General features: G+C 44.9%; 1 protein-coding gene across 2 annotated transcripts in view; it reads right to left on the bottom strand.

The window, feature by feature from the left end:
* SHISA9 (shisa family member 9) overlaps positions 1 to 21209 on the bottom strand; it is a 219742-nt gene that overhangs the window by 17464 nt on the left and 181069 nt on the right. For both annotated transcript variants that reach the window (XM_019750674.2, XM_019750675.2), the window contains exon 3: positions 4873 to 5028. In XM_019750674.2, the coding sequence (XP_019606233.2) occupies positions 4873 to 5028 (156 nt within the window). The remainder of the gene's footprint in view (positions 1 to 4872; positions 5029 to 21209) is intronic.

Raw genomic sequence — 21209 nt, forward strand, 5'->3', positions numbered from 1 at the left:
ATTCATGGTTGAGGCCCTTACGTATCTCTTACGCTTCTCACACATGACTGCTACAGATGGAGTGAAGGAGGAAGTCCGGCCATGTCTAGTGTATTTTGCTGTGGTTTTAAAAAGTGCTATTGAAGAGGTGGCTGGTTAGCTCAGTTGGTCTTAACAACAAAGTTGCCGGTTCGATTCCCACATGGGCCACTGTGAGCTGCGCCCTCCACAACTAGATTGAAACAACTACTTGACTTGGAGCTGATGGGGCCTGGAAAAACACACTTAAATAAACAAAAGTGGTTTTTTTTAAGTGCTATAGGAAAATGTAACGTGGTTCTGGCAAAACAGTCCATCTTCTGTCAAATAGCAACAGAGAAAATATTTTCTGGTTAAGATTTTGAATGAAAAATAAAAGCACCGGAGCGTGTTATCTGTCTGCTGGTGCATCTCCTCTCCCTCACTAGGTAACCAGAGCTACACTGAAGCATCTAAGGGTCTGTGGTCAGGAACCTTTGGCAGCCGAGGAGTTAAACACTCAGATCCCTGGAGGAAACACTAGACCTGGGGCCAATGGCAGATATATGCCAGTGAGAGGCCAATTCTCTGTTTGCAAAGCCCACCAGAAATTACATAAAACGGCGGTCGCTTTCCAGTTCTGGAGGTAGAGGTCACCCCTGTCTGAACCATCAGGTGACCCTCACGGATATTTGACAAACACCTCTCGTCTTATAAACAATGACTTCTGAGGAAGCGTAACATGGGTTCTCACAGGGCAACCACCCCTCCCACGGGTGGCTCGGGCCAGAAAACTTGTGTGCTGAACTGAATGTTCAGGTGACATTTCGGCTCAGTGTATTGTAAGACACACTTCTTGACTTCAGTCTGGGTGGAAAATATGTCTAAAATGTTTGAACCCACACTTCCGACTTAGTAAGGAGAGTGAATTGATTGGAACAGAATCTTTCTTTGTCAGATTGTGGTAGCCTTTCCTCTGGACACGGGTCTTTGCTGTCCCGACTACAGAGGGGGAGGGTGGAAAGGTTTGGGGCTCAGAAAAGTCACCTGCTGTTGGCTTGTTTGTTTTATGAGATTCCCAAAGGGAGTTCGCTTTCGTGCATGTCTTTCCCATCCAACTGGGGTGAAGTTTAGGGACCTAACTCTCTATTTCTTTCAAAATGAAATCTGGGCAATTGCATGTGAATCAAGGTCGCAATGCATGTTGGGGATTCAAGGGCAAATAAGAGCAACAGACAACTCTGGTCTGGAGACTTGAACATGTGGCAGGATTTACTAAGGATTGGTAAATAGATCTGGTTAAGTGCTTTCTGTGCACTGTACCATCGAATTGGAGCTGTGTATTTTTATTATCTCCATATAGCAGATGGGGAAACTGAGACTCGATGAGGTTAAGTCACTTCCGCAATGACTTGCTAAATGTCTGAGCTAGGTCTGAAATCCAGTCCTGACCTATTGCAGAGACCATGAGACCGTCTGCCCTCTCGCTGATTATCTCATGCTCCGGACTGGCCGTTATTCACTGGTCTGACACATGTGGGTTCAGAGCACTGATTACATGCCCTGCATGGTGCTACATGTGGGGGATACACTGATGAATGGGACAGACTTGGTTCAGCCTCAATGGGTCCCACCATCAAGGGATACCAGATTAAATGTTTGGGGAATGAATGAATCAATCCATCAATCAAACCGATGATAAGTCAGTCCCATCACTCATTCTTGGACAGAGTCCCAGGAGGTGTAGCCTCTGACATTTGCCTGGCATGTGTTAATCTTTTGCTGGTGACTCGGCAGTGAACCCCTTGGGCACAGAGACCATTCTATAGTCACATGCTACGTAGAAGCAGAGGTTACCTGCCAAAATTCCTGACCTGGAGCGAGAAACGAGCTCTCTTTAAATGTGAATGAGTGTGATTTCAACAAACAAACTAAACTAAAATAACAAAATAAAATCAAAGCAAAAGGAATAACGGACAGTTACTATCCTTTCCTCCCCAGAGTTGGAAGTGAATGGACGGGACAATGCAATGGCCCACAGGTATTCTACGAACTAGAATAAGAGGAATTGTTTAATTTTCTAATTTCCAAATTAGAATGGAACTTAGAGACCGTGTAATTTACCTTCCTCATTTTTCACATGAAGAAACTGGGGTTAGAGAGTTTCAGTGACCAGCCCAAACCCATCTGTTGTTCTGGTATTAAAGCCACCAAGAGAAATTTATTTTCCAGAGGTGTTTTTAAACTTGGCAGTTAACCCTAAACGCTGTCCAAGCCTCCCCTTATTTACTTCATTAAAATTTTTAGAAAGTGAGTCTGGTTATCAGAGGTTGCTGAGTTTTCCACAGCAAACCATTTTTTAAACACATTCTCTCCTGGGTGGCAATGATTTCCTTAATGAAATGCATTGCATCAGTCACATGACCATCACATTATGTCTTAATAAAGAACCCTCGAAAGAATGTTTATTATAGGATTTGCACGTCATTCGTGCAGGCAGATGCTGGACTCCTGGGTAACCCACTGAGTCAGGCAGTTCCTCAGTTGGCTCCTTACTGGACCTCCATTCACTAGAGAGTCACAAGACCATCTGAGATGCAGCTACAGCCCGTGACCTCCCAAAGAGTCAGAGTAGAAGGATGGAAAAGAAGAGGGGCAGATCACCCATCTCCAGGACTGGGGAGTGTTCCCCAACTGAGAGCATTCAGAGTTTTTAGAAGATATAGGGGTGCTCCCTTCCCACTAAGCTATTCTTCGTTTCTTTTCAAAGACAAGCTGATTCATTCATTCAACAACCATTTCAGGAGTCCCTCCTTTGTGGAAGGATTACTCAGGGAGCGTCAAATAAATTTTCAGACTGCAAATTTAATTCCAAATGCACTGCAGACGTGTGCTGTGCATGGGGGCCCTGCACACATGATGTAGAGAATCGAAGGACTCTGTTGGAATAGCCTTCCATTATTTGCCCAAAGAGCTACTGGGTGTTTGTTGTTGTTGTTGTTGGGAGGGGGGAGCGTGGGGGCGAGACACTGGGACTAAGTTGAACTAATGAGTTGTTTAGGGTAACATGACCAATTCAAAAAGAAAAAGACGTCTGGACCGATACATTTTTAGTGCCAAAAGAAAGATCAAATATAACAGCAGACACTATTTTTTACCTAAATGCAAGGCTCAGAAAGGGAGGCAGGCCACCAAACAAGGTATGAAGGCTTCCCCAGTTACACTGGCACAGATGCCCTGCCTCTTTCTCTCCTAGGCAACAGCCCTAATCCCTTCCTGGTAATACTTGAGTCTATCTGAACATGCCTGAGCTGCAGATGCTATGCAAACGTGCAATACAGGATAGAGGAATCTGTGGCCATTGGGGTGCAGATGAGGGTGGAGTTAGGTATAGAAATTCAACATTGTACACAGGGGATTGGTGTGTAAGGTATTAGGAAGCTTTGGATTTAGGAAAGCCTGTGTCAGTCTGCACAACCTGTGTCCTTGGTATTGTAGATGTGGCTAAACCCCTCTTTGAATGATTCCATCTGGATGTCCGAGGAGCTCGGGGAACATGAATTCCCAAAGACAGACTCCTGGGTCAAACACTTCATAAGCTCCTAGTGTGCGCCTGGCCTCCTGCTGGGCACCAATATGGTTGTTCTGTGAATCTGACGTGTGTAGGGGGACCGTGGCAACCACAAGCTTCACAGACACGTGGCAGCGTCTGTGCTTTGGTTTCTGGTGTGAGTTTATAATGGAATTAGGATATTTCATACCAGAATCGATCAGTAAATGTCTCCCACTCCATCTCTAAGGAGGGGCTCGGCAGTGGAGGGAAGAAAAGATGAGAAGCTAATAATGAAAGAAGCACATGGTCTGAGTGTCTTCTGCCTGCCCAGCGTCTGACTGCTGTGGCTGTTGCTTTCATCCAGCAGAAGAACTCTCCTGTGAGTACACGGTTCAGAAGCCTGGCTCACCGCACGCTCCCGCACGGATGAGGGAGAGGAATGGACTGAAGGAGAACCAGGGTGGTGAGAGGCTAGTGGCAGGGCAGAGTCTCCAGAGAGATCAAAACACGGTTCAAAGCACAGCTCTGTCACCCACACCCACACGCTGCTTGATTTGGGGCAAGTGAAATGGACTTCCCGGAGTCTCAGTTTCCTAATCTGAAAATTGGGACAATAATTGCACCTTCCTCTTTGGATCACTGTGAGACAGTGAGACAGCGTCCAGGGACAGGCCTGGTCCTTGGCAAGAACTCCAGGCCACCCACCTCGTAAATATTCACATCCAGAAGAGCAGAAGCTTCCTGGGCCAGGGACGGTATGCTTCCCGGCTCCTCAAAGATGGGGTGACTATGTGGATGACGAGCGTTACCCCCTAAAGGGCAAGGCATTCAGACACCGAATGTCTGGACTCTGTGTCTCGGTTCCCTGAGGATTCACCAGGGCAGATGGTGGATGATAAAGGAGCTGAGGACTCAGTGGGACCCAATGAGCATACAAGTCCTCGTCCCCAGGAGACAGCCCCACATGGCCCATTGCCCGCCCACCCTGCCCACACACGGGGGGACTTGATCTGGTCAGAGAGAAAGCAGCTGAGGGGCTGTAGATGTACGGAGACTGCATCCCGGGTAGGGAGACACAGCATAGATAGATGATAGATAGATAGATAGATAGATAGATAGATAGATAGATAGATAGATAGATAGATAGATAGATAGATGATGGATAGACAGATAGATGATAAAGAGACAGAAGAGAAATGGAGATAGGCAGAGATTTTGAGAGCTAGATATAGCTAGATGAAGAAAGAGAGAGTTTGGAAAAATAGAAAAAGAGGCAGAAAAAGTTGGGGAGCAGGAGAGAGGCTAAACGGAAAGGCTCTTACCGACCGCCTTCAAGGACGCGTACTTGTTGAGCTCTTTGCCGGGCGGCTGCTGTTCGTACGGGTTGCAGATCTGGCCCAGGTTGGGGTAGGAGTGTGGGTGGCCCATCTGCTGCAGCAGAGGCGAGGTGGGCATGGCGTTGTTCATCGGGGTGGTGTCTGGAAGCAAAGACACAGAGGGACATGGTCACAGACAATGCAGGACCTTCTGGCCACGCCCACCATCACCACATCTGTCAAACCCAAAATTCCTTTAGGGACGCGAGAGGAAGAATGGCAGAGGATATGCAGACACATCAGGGATCACCAAACACAGTCTTCACTGGGGAGCGGCTGAGGACAGATGGGTGAAGGGTGTGCCCAGAACTCGCCCCCCCTCTAAATTACCACAGGGTCCTATCATTGGAGGGACACTTTTTGTCATCGAAACAATAGACGTATAAGAAGATGGTCAGCATCAGGAAGAGTCAAGGAGATGCAAGTCAGGACACAATAAGAAGCTATTCCTTTACCAAGAGAGTGGCAAACATTAAAAGCATTGCAAGACACCAATGCTGGCAAAGACTGGAAACTGGGCCGTCTCATAAACGGACAACGGACATGTGTTTGGAGTGCAGAAAGGAACCTGGGAGTGTGGGCTGAAATGTAAAGTGCGTGCTTGTGTTGGCCAAATAATACCACTTCTAGAGACTGAGCCTTCAGAAATACAAGCATCAGAATGTAAGGGTATTTTCTCAGAGATGTTCTTTGCACCGTTTGTAAAGTGGAAAACAACAACAACAACCCACACAGATATACAATCTGAGCTTCTATCAATATGGGAATTTTTTTTCATTTTAATACTCATTTCTTTTACTTCATTACTTTTGAGCATATTCATTTTCTCATTCCCATTCACTCTTTAAATTTATTTCATTGTGTAATAATTGATTTCTATGCCAAATCTGCATAACACATTTATATAAGTTACTAGCCCACCAGCCAACTTAGGAACAAGAACACAATCCACGCTCACAAAATTCTTAAATAAATTATTGTACATCCATGTTATGTACATAATACATACATGCGTATGATGGAATACCATTCCGATAAAAAAACATTAAGTTAAAAATCAGTTAACTCCATTCAGGTCAAACTGGAGAGTTTCTTATGGTTTATATTGTTAAGGGGGAAAAAGAAAACGTCAAAGCAAAGCAAATAATATAGCGTTTTTGTTAAAGAAAAGGAAATCTATGCATATTTTTGCATGCCATGGTTTGCGAAGTCAGAAAAATAAGTGAAAACACACAAACTTAATACCAGCTACTTCAGGGAATAAGATTCATGGAGACAGAGTTTCAAGAAGGTTTCCCTGAGGAAATGTCCTCTGAATTGAGATCTGGGGACCTACATGTCAGTTAAGTGTGGAGGAAGAAAGAAGGTTCTGGGGAGGGTGTTCCAGGCAGAGGGAACAGTACGGACAAAAGTCATGAAGTTGGAAGGAACGCCTCATTGTCACAAGCTGAAAGGATGTTCCCTGGCCTCTCGCCATGCGTGGCTGGAGAGCCGAGAGTGAGGGAAGTGGGACGAGGTAGGGCTGAGAGGCTGGCAGGACCTAGTAGACCTTGTTAAATGTTTCTGTCTCCCTCCTGAGCGCCACGGGGTGGACGGACAAGAGGCAAGAGTGACATGGAGACAGCAGTCTACATGACATAATTATGGCTCGATTTCAGAGCGGCAATATGCATTCTCTCCAACTTCATGAAGCACGTGTGCACATCCAAATACGCATGGCACTGGTGTGGGGATGCTTTGTGAGACCCCCCCGCTGCTAATAGCTCGTAGCTGCCTCTAGTATTCAGAGAATTGCTCTCTAGGCTGGTGGGAGCCACCACCCATGGTTAAGGTGCTCCGTATACCTCACCCTCACCACCTGAGCTGGTTTGCAACCAATGCCCGGCTGACACTATGGTACAAAGACCAGCCCCTTGAGGCAAGGTGGGGATGGCTTATGGAGCAATGGATACCACAGACCTCCTATGGATTGGGACAGGTTTAGGGCAGGGGTTGGCAACTTGTTCTGTAAAGGGCCAGATTGTAAATAGTTGAGGCTTTGCAACTACTCAACTCTGCCTTGTAGCAAGAAAGCAGACATATGTAAATGACGGGTGTGCCAATAAAACTTTATTTACAAAACCAGGTGGCAGCTGGATTCGGTCCAAGGCCTGTAGTTTTTCAACTCCTGGCCTAGACTTTATCTGAGATCCTTGTGTGTGAGATCTTTTATCTTTCCTATTTTGTTTTCCTTACAGCCTTAGAGGGTGTGAGTGTGTGTATGTGTTACCTGAAGGGCATTCCCTCGAGTCTCATGCACTTGAACCCCTCTTTTAAATGCTGCTTCTAGACAATTCAACCCATGAAATGCATGATGTTGGGCTTTAGAAACCAATAAACCCAAATGGAAAGAGGCCACGATTGCACAGCTGAGACGCAGAGATAAGGAGAGTATTTTTATCACTGCACATACAGGGGCCATCACACAAGCCCAACTGTCTAATGGAAATGTTGCCAAACATAAGCCCAGTAAGCCAGCCTGTGGCCAGCGTCTGAGGATGCAGGCATAGCCTTCTGCCATGATGGCTTTCTGGCTGACATTCAGCCAGGGCAGGGGAGGCTGAAGATGAATGAAGTAATGGTGGGAGAGGTACACCCTTCACTCCAAGATCCTCTGACATGTTCCTCTCCCAAGGAACCTTCCGGGGAGGTCTGTCTGCTTCCCATGGACTTGTCAGGCCAGACGGGATTTGTGCCCAAATGTCACACCAGTTGGAAGTGGCTTATACTAAGTTCTCACTGTTTGCTGTTCTGTGGTTTTGTGTGTGTTTTTTAATGATACACTTTTCTAGTGGACAGTTACTGTTCTGTGTGTTCAGAACCGCCTTCCCCACACTATTTCATCACTATTTGAGTTGTAGGATGAGCCGCCAATCATGGAAACTGTCTGAGTTTGGGTTTCCCCAGAATATGTCACTGAGATAAGGACTCAAGTGCAAGGAAAATTGGGAGGGATCTCAGGAAATCCTGGTAAGAAAGGGGGGTGGAGGAGTAAGGCAGGGAAGAGAAAAGCTGATAGCGAGTGCAGGGCCAAGCAAAAGGCAACGGGTAAAGTGGATTTTCATCCCTCTCTGGAACTCTGGTTTGTTGGTGAACAGAATGTTTCAGAATTCTGTCACCCCTTCGTATTTGTACCCCGGTTCCCATTAGTCACTGGATGAGGGCTGGGAGACAGTAATTCCTTGGCACTTGCAACTTGCCCTGGTAATGGGCACAGTGAGCTCTGGTGGCCGGAGAAACTTACTCAGTGATGTGATTGGGCCAGAAGTGAGCACGTGGTATAGGCTGGGCCAATCAGAGTTCCTCCCTGAATTTTTCTATGGGGAACCTTGGGAGTCAAGGAACCAGGCAGCCATCAATTCAAGTGAATTAGAATCTACCTTGTGGACAAAAATCTGTCTTTATTGTGAAGGAATAAAGACAACAGGAGAGAAGCAGAGGAGAGAGGGAAGACACTTCCTAAATAAGCTCGTGTGCTTTGGGGTCACTGTCCCTGGCAATGCAGACTTCTGACTAGTGCGACTGTTGTCTGTACCTGACCAGAAGGGAGGCAAAGCCAGAGGAGTGTGTCAGAAGGAAAAGGTGTTGCCCCTAGGTTTTCTACGAAGTTTCAGCAGGTATTTAAAATTGCCTTAATAGTGCCTAGAGAATACCCAAGGATATTCCTAAGCTAACTAACTAATGTCTTAATGGGAGGTCTTTCTTGTTTCCTGGAAATAGATCCCAAACGCTAGCCTGTCCAGTTACGGAACTGACACCCCCTAAGCCCATCATCCAGTGGGAGCCCTTTCTCCCATCTCTTTGCGTCCTCAGGCCCAGGTCCCAACCACTTGGCTCAAATCCTGTTTCCAGGCCTGCCAGGGGAAATGCTAAACACTTCATTAAAGGAAAAAAAAAAACCTGTAGAGATGTTCCTCATGGCTTGGGACAGCCTTTTATACTATTAAACTGCATATTTAATATTCCATTCCAAAGTATTTGCTTTGGGGCGATTTCTCCCAAGTCCTGAGCTGCCTCAAGGGCAGCGAGTAGTTACTTAATGTAAATGAGCGAGACGGAGATGGGTCACCAAAGCGATCCTGCACAAAAGAGGGGCCCAGGCTGCCCCCAACGTTCCCGCTTTCACATTCAGAACCACAGGAAGCAAATTTCTGGCAGTTTTAGAAAGCCATTTCGTGCTAGCTTCCAGGCACCGAAGATTCAGAAATATTAAAATCCAGTCTCTGGGCCGCAATGAAGAATTATTAAACTGACATTTGTGACTGGGTTTTTATGTTATTTTCATTTTCCTGAATAGGAAGATGGACCAGCCCTGGCAACCCAGTTTCTCAGAGTTTTCCACAAATACATCCAGCTAAAGAGGAGAAACAAAAGTGTAGCTGGGAGGTAAGCCCAGCTTGGCATCCAAGAAAAATAGAATAATAGGGGGAGTGAAGAGTGGGTAAGATCTGGGTTATAATCTGCAAATCCTGCCTTTGCCACTTGAGAGAACAAATATAAAGGTAGGTAGGTAGATAGACAGATAGATAAGACAGATAGATTTGAATATATGTGTATATGTAGTGTGTATATGTGTGTATGCATTTATAGGTATACAGAGGGTGCCAAAAAATGTATACATATTTTAAGAAAGGAAAACTGCATTAAAATTGTAATATTCAATATATACCAATAACAAAAGATGAATACAAGTCGCGTGTATACATTTTTTGGCGCCCCCGGTACATATGTATATATATTTTTTTATTTCTCTATCTTTTGCACAGTCATGACTATAGAGAGAACGCAGTAGGACCAACAATGTCTCATTCTCAGCAGCAGCATTTCCCTGCTAGACCTACTTTGGTCCCAGAGGCATCTTACCCAGCTCACGTCTGTAGAAAGACACTTCCTACCCAATGCCACAAGAAGCCTTTCCCGGCCTCAATATAATTTTTCAACCTCGTGTTGATGCTTAGAAATACGTAGCAAGGACTTGCTGTCCTGTGATGCTGCATTCGCTAAGACCCTGGGGTCTGCATACGAGAAGTTGAGGACGTCCCTCTCCTGCCTAAGACAGAAGAGGGGCCTCCTGGATTTGACAGCTGTGCTTCAAAGAAAGTGAAAATTCAGTTACTCTCATTGGACGCATCTGGCAGATTTATACTACCACGGTAAATGCCATGTAAGTGCTGTTATTATGTCGTATATCTTAGTCACCAAACAGAGAAGTGAAATGAATGCAATTCAGATAGGAGCACTTAAGGTCAAAAGGCTCAGTCACAAACACTGGTCTGATTAAAAGATTGCCCAGTTGGCATGCCTCAATGACCCTCATATACCAAATGGCCTGAGAGCAGGGGTCCTGCCACAGAACCTTTCACTATAGGGCAATGGGTCCCATACAGTGGCGTGGAGTGAGACTCTTCTTTCTCTCCCAAGCAGACAGTTAGCACAGGTAAACTCAGACAAAAGTCATATACTCAGAAAGGCTAAATAGAAAAGCACATTAACAAAGTAAAAAATTTTACCCTGGCTCCTCTAAGTAGTACAATCCTATTTTACAGATAAGGAAACAAAAGCTCAGAGAGGTTGAGGTACTTGCCCAAAGTCACACAGCATGTTAGTAACGATCAGGATCTGGTACCAGCTTTGTCTGCTGGCAAAATTGGGGTTTCCTCCACTAAGTGAGGCTTCCTCTAGCATGGACCAGAGAGAAACTACAGGCTCATCACTGAGCCTCCTCTATGAGAGAGACCCTTCTGTCTTGAGTTTCTTCCTTCTTGTAACATCTCCCACTCAGACGAGTAAACCCCTGGCCAGATCTTTTGTTTCCTCTTTTGTCCAGAGAGGAGAACCTACTGTTTTATCCAGGGAACACGCAGGCCTCCCGCCACCCTAAGAATCCCCTACTGCCTTGTGGAAGCCACCTGTGTTCTGAGCTCTCCGACGTGGCTCGCCCATCCATTCCTCCTCACATATGTGAGTGCCGCAGGTGTGCCAGCCATGGTGCTTGATGGACAAGTCCGAGCTCTCACACCACTTACTAACTAAAGGAACTCATACGATTTTCCCAAAGCTTTTTCGTCGCTTAGAGGTACCACATTGTTGCCTGGCCCACGAGGCCATGTTGGTTCTGCCCAGGGTCCTCCTTCATCATCCCTCTTTCCAGCACTCTCTCTGTGCCCCATGACGCAGCCTCTACAGACTCTCTCCACAGACACCACCATCCAGAAGGCCATAATGAAATAAGAACTGCATTTTGAGTCAGTCAGTTCTGGATTCAAATTCTGGCTCTTCTATTTACCAACAGCAGCATCTTTGGGTGTGTTACAAAGCCTTTCTCAGCCTCAGTCTTCTCAGCTCGAAAATGGGACGACAGCTTCCTCACAGGGTTACTGTGGGGCTGTATGTACCCCATCTTGGCATCACACCTGAAACATAGTACGCATCCAACATATCATAGCTAAAGCTTTATTGCTTCCAATTGTCCAGGAAACCAACACAACGTGATGGGGTGGCCATGAGAAGCAGAGGGTGTTAGGTTCCACGAGGCCCTCTGGACTCAGAATTCCTGGACATATTCCAGATTATTCAGCTGTCTCAGAACTGGACAAATGGGAAGGACCAGGCAGCAGATGTCCCTGCAGGGGCCATTTGCACTGGTAATTCTCTTAACAACAAGAAAAGAGAAAAGACCTTCAGAAATCATAACAGAACCCTGGCTTTTAGCTCTATTTTCCTTTCTATCCTTTCCAAACATTGATGCTCAACATCCTTTTTAAGAGAAAGCCTGAAAATTATAGTTTGAAACACCACATAGATTTTTCTCAGGCCACAAGGAAGCAAGCAAAAAATCAAATCAAATCCAACTCAAAACTACCCTGAATTTGTCAAAGGAGAACATAGCAGGCTAGACTCTCACCAGAAAAGGTTTATGTAGAAAAAAGAATTAAATCCATCTTACTGAATCTTGGTGGCAGAGGGATTTGCAACTGAGAAAAAAATGCACGTCTCATTGTAAAAACTATAGCAAATGAGGCATTTGTGTTACCCAAGGGTTTATATCTCTAAGCATGCGATTTTTTTTATTGTGACCACTTACAATGGGAATATTTTAAAACTGGAGCTGTTAAACAAATATTTACTTAATGCTCACTTTCGGCCAGCTTTATATGCAGGCTCTGGGGGATAAACATTTCAAATCTCAGGTTGTACTCCGAGGAGATGACAGTCTGTGCTTAGGAGGCAGGCCAAGAGTAAGGTGAGATGTAGGACGTTAAAATCAGCATGGTTGGTGCCATGATACAGCAAAACACAGAGTCCCATGAAGGCACACGGGAGAGGGTACCAAACCCGGTTAGAGGACCTTCTTCGTCTACATTTTGAAAAAGAGAGACTATCCCAGGAAGAGGAGGAAGTAGCCTCATGTGTATGGTCAAGAAGCGACACTGGATTGGTTTCACTTCCGAAACAGGACATGTCTGAGGCGGCTAAACGCACCACTGATGGCTCAGCATCACCATGGTAAACACCAGAGGTGGTTTGATACTCACAGCTGCCATTTCCCCGGGAGTCAACGTCCTGAGATCGTACAACCATGGTCCCTTCCCTCAACAGCCCCGGCGTGGTGTGGTTGTTTAATTTATAAATTAGGCACAAGAAAAGATGAACAACAATAACTAATGACAAAATAGAACAATTATAACAATGTACTGTAATAAAATGGTGTCACTGTGGTCTCTCTCTCTCTCTCTCAAACTATCTTATTGGACTGGACTCACCTTTTCACTTACAGGGAGCACTTTCCGGCTTCTCTTTGGCATTTCCGCATCGCCAGCATCACCACTCGTGCACTTTGGGGCCATTATTAAGTAAGATAAGGGCTCCCTGAACACAAGCACGGTGATACCACGGCAGATTTGATAACCAAGGTGGCTACTATGTGACTAATGGTCGGGGCGGCAGCGTGGCGTGGAGACAAGAGTCACGTCACGGGTGAGACAACGCGAGATTTCATCACACTCTACAGAACGGTGCACAATTTAAAGTTATGATTTGTTTATTTCTGGGGTTTTTCCTTTACTATTGTCAGACCACAGTTGGCGGTAGGTAATTGAAACCATGGGTGAGGGGGGACCACCATACATCTGCAAGGACCTACTCCAACACAAGGCCACATTCTGAGGTACTGGGGGCTAGGACTTCAGCAGGTCAATTTGGGGAGACACAATTCAACCTGCAACATTCCTTTCACTTCCCTTCTTCATCCACATGGAAACTTTTGTTTCTTTTCAATGCCTGTTTTCCCACACCTCTGAAGTCAGGGAATTTTTCTCCTCTACTCCTTCATTCCAGTGCTTAGCCTGGCTCCTCACACAGAACTGAATTCTAATACAGGACAAAATGAGGAAACAAAGAACACTTTTCCCCCGGGAATCTGCTGTATGATGGGCAATATGCAAGATGCTTTACCTAGAAGTCAGCTCTTTCTCTAAAAAAAAAACAAAAAAACACACACACAAAAAAAAACCATGCATTGAATGTATTGGCAACAGCCATTTCAGTTGCTCTGAAATTTGTTTTTTTCTTTTTTGAGTGTGTGTGCAGTGGATAAGTGCTTTGTTTATGGACCATTTGATGTCTGGGATAGCAAATAATAGCAACGGAAAAAAAAGCAAAGCAACATGACAAATGAGCAAACTGGGCTCAGCTTACCCAAACACGGAGGATGCTAGGTGTGTATCCCTCAAGTGAGACACAGCACACAGGCCCCGTGGATGGAGGGTGAGATGTGTCCCACATCAAGTCTCTAGGAAAGATAATTTGACACAGCAGGTGGAAGACCCTCTAGACAGTCCCACCTCAGGGGCTGCGTGAGGAGGAATTTTTCAATAGGCACCCAATAGGCCGTGAGCTCGTGCTTTGGCTGAAGCTTCATACTGCCAATGCATAGAGACGTGCTGCTCTTTGATTTCCCTGTCACCATACATTTTGTCTATTAAGGAGCACACCTGCGACTGCAAATCTCCCGCACTTAGCTTTGAAATTCCATTTTTAAAGGTCTGTCACAAAGAGGATAAGTGAATAGTTATTGGATTCACAGCGATGAACTATCTCTCTTCCCCTTTTCGAGATCTTCTAAAGTTCCCCCACATCGCTTCCTCTGTCACTCAAGATGCCAATCTCTCCTCTTGAGAAGTATCTGAGAGCAAAGTGATGTTATGGAGAGAGAATGGATCATTTAGAGACAGAAGATTTGGGTTCAAATCCTCATCCAGTGACATATCAGCGGTGAGACCTTAAGGAAATTCATTGATCTCTGACACCTCCATTTCATTACATATGAAATGGGGGAAATGGGAAACTAAGAATTACTGAGTGCAACACATATGCCAGCGAAAGTATTGAAAGCAGGATTTCAAAGAGATATTTGCACCCCCCTGTATATTACAGCATTATTCACAACGGCCAAGATGTAGAAGCACCCCAAGTGTCCACTGATAAATGAAGGGATATACAAACTGTGGCATAGTGATACAATGGAATGTTATTCAGCTTCAAAAAGGAAGGAAATTGTACAATTCTGTAATACATCACAAAAATTGCATTGTGTGTTCACCCCCTAAAGTCACATCTCCTTTCATCACTATATATTTGACCCTCTTTACCCTCTTCTACCACCCCTCCGTCCCCCTTACCCTCTGGTAACCTCTACACTGTTGTCTGTGTCTGTGAGTTTTTGCTTGTTTGTTTGTCTTGTTTGTGCACTTGAAACCTATATAATTTTATTAACCAATGTCCCCCTCGATAAATTTAATTTTAAAAAATAGGAATGCCAAAAAAAAAAAAAAGGAAATTCTGACACATCCTATAACATGGTGAAATAAGCCAGTCACAAAAAGACTCATGCTGTATGATTCCACTTGTACTATCAGGTACCTAGTGTAATCAAAGTCACAGAGACATGAAGTGGAATGGTGCCAGGGGCTGGGGGTGGGGGGCGGGCAGGAGGAGGGGAATAGGGAGTTAGTGTTTAATGGGTAGAGAGTTTTCATTTTGCAAGATGAAAAAATTCTGGAAGTTGGTTGCACAACAATGTGAATATACTTAATGTTACTGAACTGTATACTTAGATGGTACATTTTATGCTACGTATTCTTTACCACAATTTGAAAAAAAATAAAAAAGCCCTACACACACGGAGTGCTTTATCCACATGCCCTTGATTATACCCAAATCCATTCCATAAATTAGGTATTGCTGTACTCATTTTGCAGATGAGAAGGCTGAGGCAAAGGGAGGCTTTGAACCACTTATTCGAGGTCACAAGCAGCAGAGACAAAATCCAAAGCCAGTGCTTTTTCTTCCATACCATCTGATTATCTATGGCAGAGCTCAGGAAAGGATAAAACCAGACATATCCTGAAAACACTGACCTTAGCAGTAGGCACACAGAAGTGTCTATAATGTGAGATCCTTTTCACCATGACATTTGCACTTTTAAAAAATATTCAAGCCCCAATAAAAACAACCTCACCATTTATTTCCCTACGAACTCTCAGACTGTTGAATAAACTAAGTCCTCTCTAATTACAGGCTGAGCAAATTTATTCATTGAACAACCCACTTATTAAATAATCACCAGGTGCCAATCTTAAACCAGGTCTCTTTCCGGAGACCTGGGAAAGAGAAACGAATAAAACCCACCCTGCCAATGAGAAGCTCCCAGTCCAATGTGGGGAGCAGACAGGTAGACAGTTTCCCTATAACACGTGATAGTAAAGGAACTACAAAGTCAGAGGCAACCCCTGTTTCAAGATGATGTTGTCATCCCTCCTATACCAAATTCCTAAAAATGATTATCAAAATATTAAAAAAAACGTAAAAGATGCAAAACGATAATCAGACATCATTACACATCGATACGAATAGCAAAAACAAAATAAAAATCTGACAATGTTAAGTCCTGGGGAGGATGTGGAGTAACTGCAATTCTACACACTGCTGGTAGCAATGAAAATGGTATAACCCCTTTGGGAAAGTCGTTTCAAAGTTTCTTACAAAGTTAAACGCATACATACAAGGAGGACCCCACAATCCCACTCCTAGGTGCTTCACCAAGAGAAATGAAAACTTAGGCTCACACAAAACCCTGTATGATGTTGAAAGTGCATTCATTCATGGTCATCAAAAACTGAGAACAAGCCAAATGGCCTTCAGTTGGTGAACTGACAAACAAGCTGCAGAACATCCAAACAATGGAATACCACTCAGGAATAAAAAGGAACAGACTATTAATATACTTATTATGCTAAGTGAAAGAAGGCAGATGCAAAATGCCGGATACTACATGATGGCATTGATGTGACATTCTGGACACGGCAAAAGTACAGGGACAGAAAACAGAGCTGTGGTTGCCAGGGGTTTGGAGGGGGGGTTGGCTACAAAGGGGCAGCCTTTGTAGGGACTTTGGGGGTGAGGTGGGGAGACGGAACCATTATGTGCCTTGATTGTGGTCGTTAGATGACTATGCAATTTGTCAAAACTCAAAGGACTATTCACCAAAGAGAATGAATTTTACTGTATATAAATTACAACATAGATTTAAAAGGTTTTAAAGAAATACGTGACGGCATCGCCTTGCTTAGAAAGAGAGCACTGCTGACAGACCACAAAGCTGTGAGGGATGTTTGAAACATGGGGCCCAAAGGGGATTGGATTAAAAACGGAATCTGAGCCAGAGAGTCGAGCTGCAGTAGATAAGAGTCAAACATCCAAGAGGTGGGAGATACTGGAAATGGGAGGGGGAGGGGATTGCCAGGTTATTAATTTTGTGCTCTCATGGAAGTCGCTGCTAGGTACGTAGATCCCAAACCATCCTTCCTCTTCCCCATCCCTCTGGCTTCTTCAAACTTGTGTGACTTGGTACAGGGTCAGAGTCCTGTAGGATTCAACATGGTGAATATTTGTCAACCAAGCTGTGGGTAGTCAGTTCACCTTAAAAGTTAGAAAGCAGGTAGACACCCCGAATATATCTACACATCTTTGTGGGAACCAAGAATTCAAGGGTAAAAGTAATTTAAAAGAGTCTACATTCATTGAACAAACACTTCGGGCACCTTATAAATACCTGGTCCTAACGACCCATGGGAGCTGGACATCAGACTCCTGGGTCATCTAAGTCAAGAAACTAAGTTAACCAGAGGCTATTTGCCTCACAGACTCTTCAGCAAGTCTCCTACCTGCCCGATAACTCCTTCACATTATAAAGCCATCAAAGTCCTGAGTCAACGTCAACCCAAAGACAGAGCTCTACATAAATATGTCCAGTCTCGTCCCACCCGTGTCATCCTGTCCCCAACACAATACTTGTACTGTGACACGCACATCCTTTTCCCAGGGAGAAGTAGCAGAGGGAGGTTTGAGCTATGACTGTCCCTCTTTCCCTTGAGGGGACTCTGTTCCCATCCAATGGCCTTGTCACATTCTTTAATTTTCCAATTGGGCCATGAGTTCCTGGATTTCCATACTGAACCTCAAAGTTATTAATTCATTGAAAGGAGAGGACTTTCACTTTCCCCAGCCCCACGCTCCTTCCCAAGGCCAAGCGGCACACTTAGCTAAGAGACGATTTCCCTCAATGACTGGAACAGAAAAGGAGGAGAAATGTGGGTTTACTTGGGTGTGAAGCCTGGCTCTGCCTTTTAGTAGCTGGATGAATTTGAGTCAATTTCTTAACATCTCTGGTTCTGTTTCCTCAGCTATAGAATAGTGACAACCAAAATGCCTATCTTGTAATGATGCTGTGAGGATAAAATAAGATAAAGCCTGTATAATCCTTTATGCCTAGCGCATTGTCAACACTCTACTAGAGATTTGAGAATTGTTATTGTCATGGAAATAACTGGCCACTCAAAGCGTTAAATATCAACACATGAGGCAGGAATAAAATTTGCTTCAGTTCTCAGGCCACATTGTATTTAATATCAGGCCTTTCTAGAGTTACTAATACTATTACTGAATGGGGCAATAAAAAGAATCCAGCTAGCCTCTGAGAAATTAGACCTGGGATTACCCCAAGCTAGCCAGTGTCTTCCTAGAGACCACCTCATCTTCTCTCTGGACATTATTGCGAGGCACAAATATGGCTTCTCTCTAAGGCCTCATAGACCCATGGCTGGGGGCTGGCTTCTCTATTCCATGTTCCCAGGTCTCTGGCACAGACAGAGGCATGGAGGTGGGAATTTGTCTGTGTTGCTGGGGACACGAGGGCTCTCCCAGCGTCTCAGAGCTAGATGACTCTGCCAAATAGCCAAGTGGTTAAATGTTGAGGGCTGTGAATGAGGCTCATCTGTCACTCGTGGGTGGGCATCAGCTCCATCTGCTGTGTCAGGAGCCCGGAGAGGGATTGGAGGAAGCAACCGGTAAAGCGTGAGGCCCTAGACCGGAGGCAGAAGCCTCCCCAGGAGACTAAGAACTGTGTACCCTGAAGACTCTCCCAGTCCCTTCAAGAGTTTTACACATGGGAAAAAACAAACCAAAAAACCCTCACCAAGACCTAAAGAAGAAGTAGGCTTGTCCATGGTCACTCAGCCAAATGTGCATTAGTGCCAGGATGAGAGTCAGCTCTCCAGAATTCTAGACTACTTCTCTCTCCACACAGACACACCTGACCCAACTTATACCTAACCGTGGGTGGACAGGATGCTGAGGACTTGAAAATAAAATACTCCAGTTCCCCTCTCTATGCCCACATTGTTCTCCCAGTCCAAGCACCTCTCCCTCTCTCGAGAACCTCAGAATAGACCTGATTGTTCATTCATTCGTTCATTCGTCCATCCATCCATCCATCCATCCATCATCCATCCCTTCATCCATCCATCCATCCATCCATCCATCCATCCATCCATCCATCCATCCCTTCATCCATCCATCCAATCAATAGGGATTTGGGGCATGCCTTGTGTACAAAGCATCATCCCAAGCGATGGAAATACATTAATGAAAAAAAATGGACCAAGTTCCTGCCTCTGGGAGCTCATAATTTCATGGGCAAGACAGATATTAGACAAAAAGAAAATCACATGAATGGATATAGACTTAAAAATTATGTCAGTTTTTTAAAGGAAAAGTATTGGGCACTAGCTGTGCCTAATCCAAATGTTGGAGGATGCTATGAAGAGCTGACTGTGCACCCCCACACGTCTTTTCATGACCTTTCCTCATTGGGCAGATGGCCATAGGGCAGCCAGAGTCTCATGGAGAGTTTGCATAACAGAATCAGAGATGAAAAGAGTCAAAGTCCAGGTTTTTTATTTTCAAAACATAGCACTGATGTGGATGGACGAGCCTTTGCTAAGCTAGATTTTTGTGTCTGGCCCAGAAGATATGAGGAATTCAGGGCTATAGGAGAGGAAAAAGTTAGATACGAGAGCAACTGAGTGAGCTATTGGTATGTGTTCTCTGAATCGGGTTCTGTGTGTAACCCATGGTAGAAATGAAATGCAGGCGTCCGCACTTCAGATCCCCAAGCACCTCTGAGAGTTTGGACCTGGATCAGACGTGGGCTGAGCAGAGAGAAGGAAATTCAGAGACAATCAGGCTTTCCCCAGGCAGCACATGAGAAGGTTCCCCAGCCCTGGGTCCTCCTCAAGTTCAAAGGCTGGCAAACAGTCGATAATTGGAGTCCTGTGTCTTCCCCAGCCTTGGATTACCCACTCGGAAAAATAGCACCAAGTCAACAGCACGGCTTAATTATTGTCTCAACAAGAGATTGAAAACAGGAAGAAGAGAGAGATGTGGGTGATGCAAGAGCTGCAGCCCTATAAGGCCGTTATCTGTCTTGAGTTTCGGCCCACCCTACCACCCACTCCTCCATCTGAGGTTATAATATAACAATAAGCCTGCAATTATATTTTACATGTGAAAAAAAAAAATAGTGGTGAGTCAAAAGCCAGCTCACAGATGTAACTGGTACCACTAGTTACGTAAGTGGCAGGGGGCCAAGTCAGGCTAAATTCAGAACCTCCACTGTGGGTTTGTCTGGATTCTTAGGTCTGTCTGGCTGCCCTGGGCCAGGCCTACCAGTAGCCCTTGGCCCTGGCTGGTATCGGACCACCAGACCCAAGAGAGGTAGATAGTGGTGAAGATCTGGGCTCTGAAAGGCCACTGCGGAACTTGGACAGACCTTGGGTTCAGGACAAAGACACAGCAGCAGGCATGGCATGGACCGTGCCCCCAAAGACTGGAGAAGAGAATGGGCACCTGTTCAGGTGTAAGGACAGATGCCTCATGTCGGCCACGAAGAAGACCGGGGATGCGTCCATCAGTGGAAGCCACTATAGATACTTAATGACCAAAGGCCGGGCCTGGAGCCCAAATATGCCTGGAGGTTATGTAACCCCCTCTGAATCTAGATGCAATCTTGGGGACCAGGGGAAGGTAGAATAATTTGAGTAAGGAAGTTGACCGATGTAATTGACTGGTGTGGAGCTTTTAACATTAGGCAGAAAAGCACATAAACAGATTAAGCAAGATTATAAATATACGTCTTCCTTCTGTGCCTCCCCCTTTCTGAGAGAAGGGCGTAAATATATGTATATATGTAAATATATGTGTATACATACATGTATATATTTATATCTTAGTTTATGTATATCTTAGCTTAACCTTTGCTTTATATTTATATAATTTATAATTACATATTACGTATAATAAATATATATTTTATATAAAGTATATATAATTTATATATTTTACATATTTATTTATATTTATGTATGTATATTTCATTTTAGAGAGAGAATTAGAACATACTTCGATTCAAATCCCAATTTTGCCACTTGATAGCTATGTGTCTTCTGCCCCAATTAGCTGTTCTCTCTTGCCTGATTTTCTTACATAAGACCTTCTAACCAGAGTGACTCTAACCCCCACCCGCCCTTGGAAGCGTGTGGATGTGTGGCAGAGGCCATTTTTTAAATTGCCAAAGTGACAAAGGGGAGGCCACCCGCACGGTGAATCAGGGTGCTAGACCTGTGAGGTCCCACCTGGGGATTCACCCCACCGGATGTGCGGACAGCGCCCCCTGCTGAGCAGCACGGGAAGTAATCCCAAGTCCCTCTGAGGCTACCAGCCCCGCTGCTCTTATGGGTCCCACATAACCCTCACCTGCTGCCTGAGTCTATGCCCACCTCAGAACCCAGCGACTGCGCATGTCCCACCCAAATCACAGCACTTCCCCTCCTCCAAAGCACTCTTAT

Source organism: Rhinolophus sinicus, linkage group LG18 (genome assembly GCF_036562045.2).
Source record: "Rhinolophus sinicus isolate RSC01 linkage group LG18, ASM3656204v1, whole genome shotgun sequence".
Taxonomy (NCBI): domain Eukaryota; kingdom Metazoa; phylum Chordata; class Mammalia; order Chiroptera; family Rhinolophidae; genus Rhinolophus; species Rhinolophus sinicus.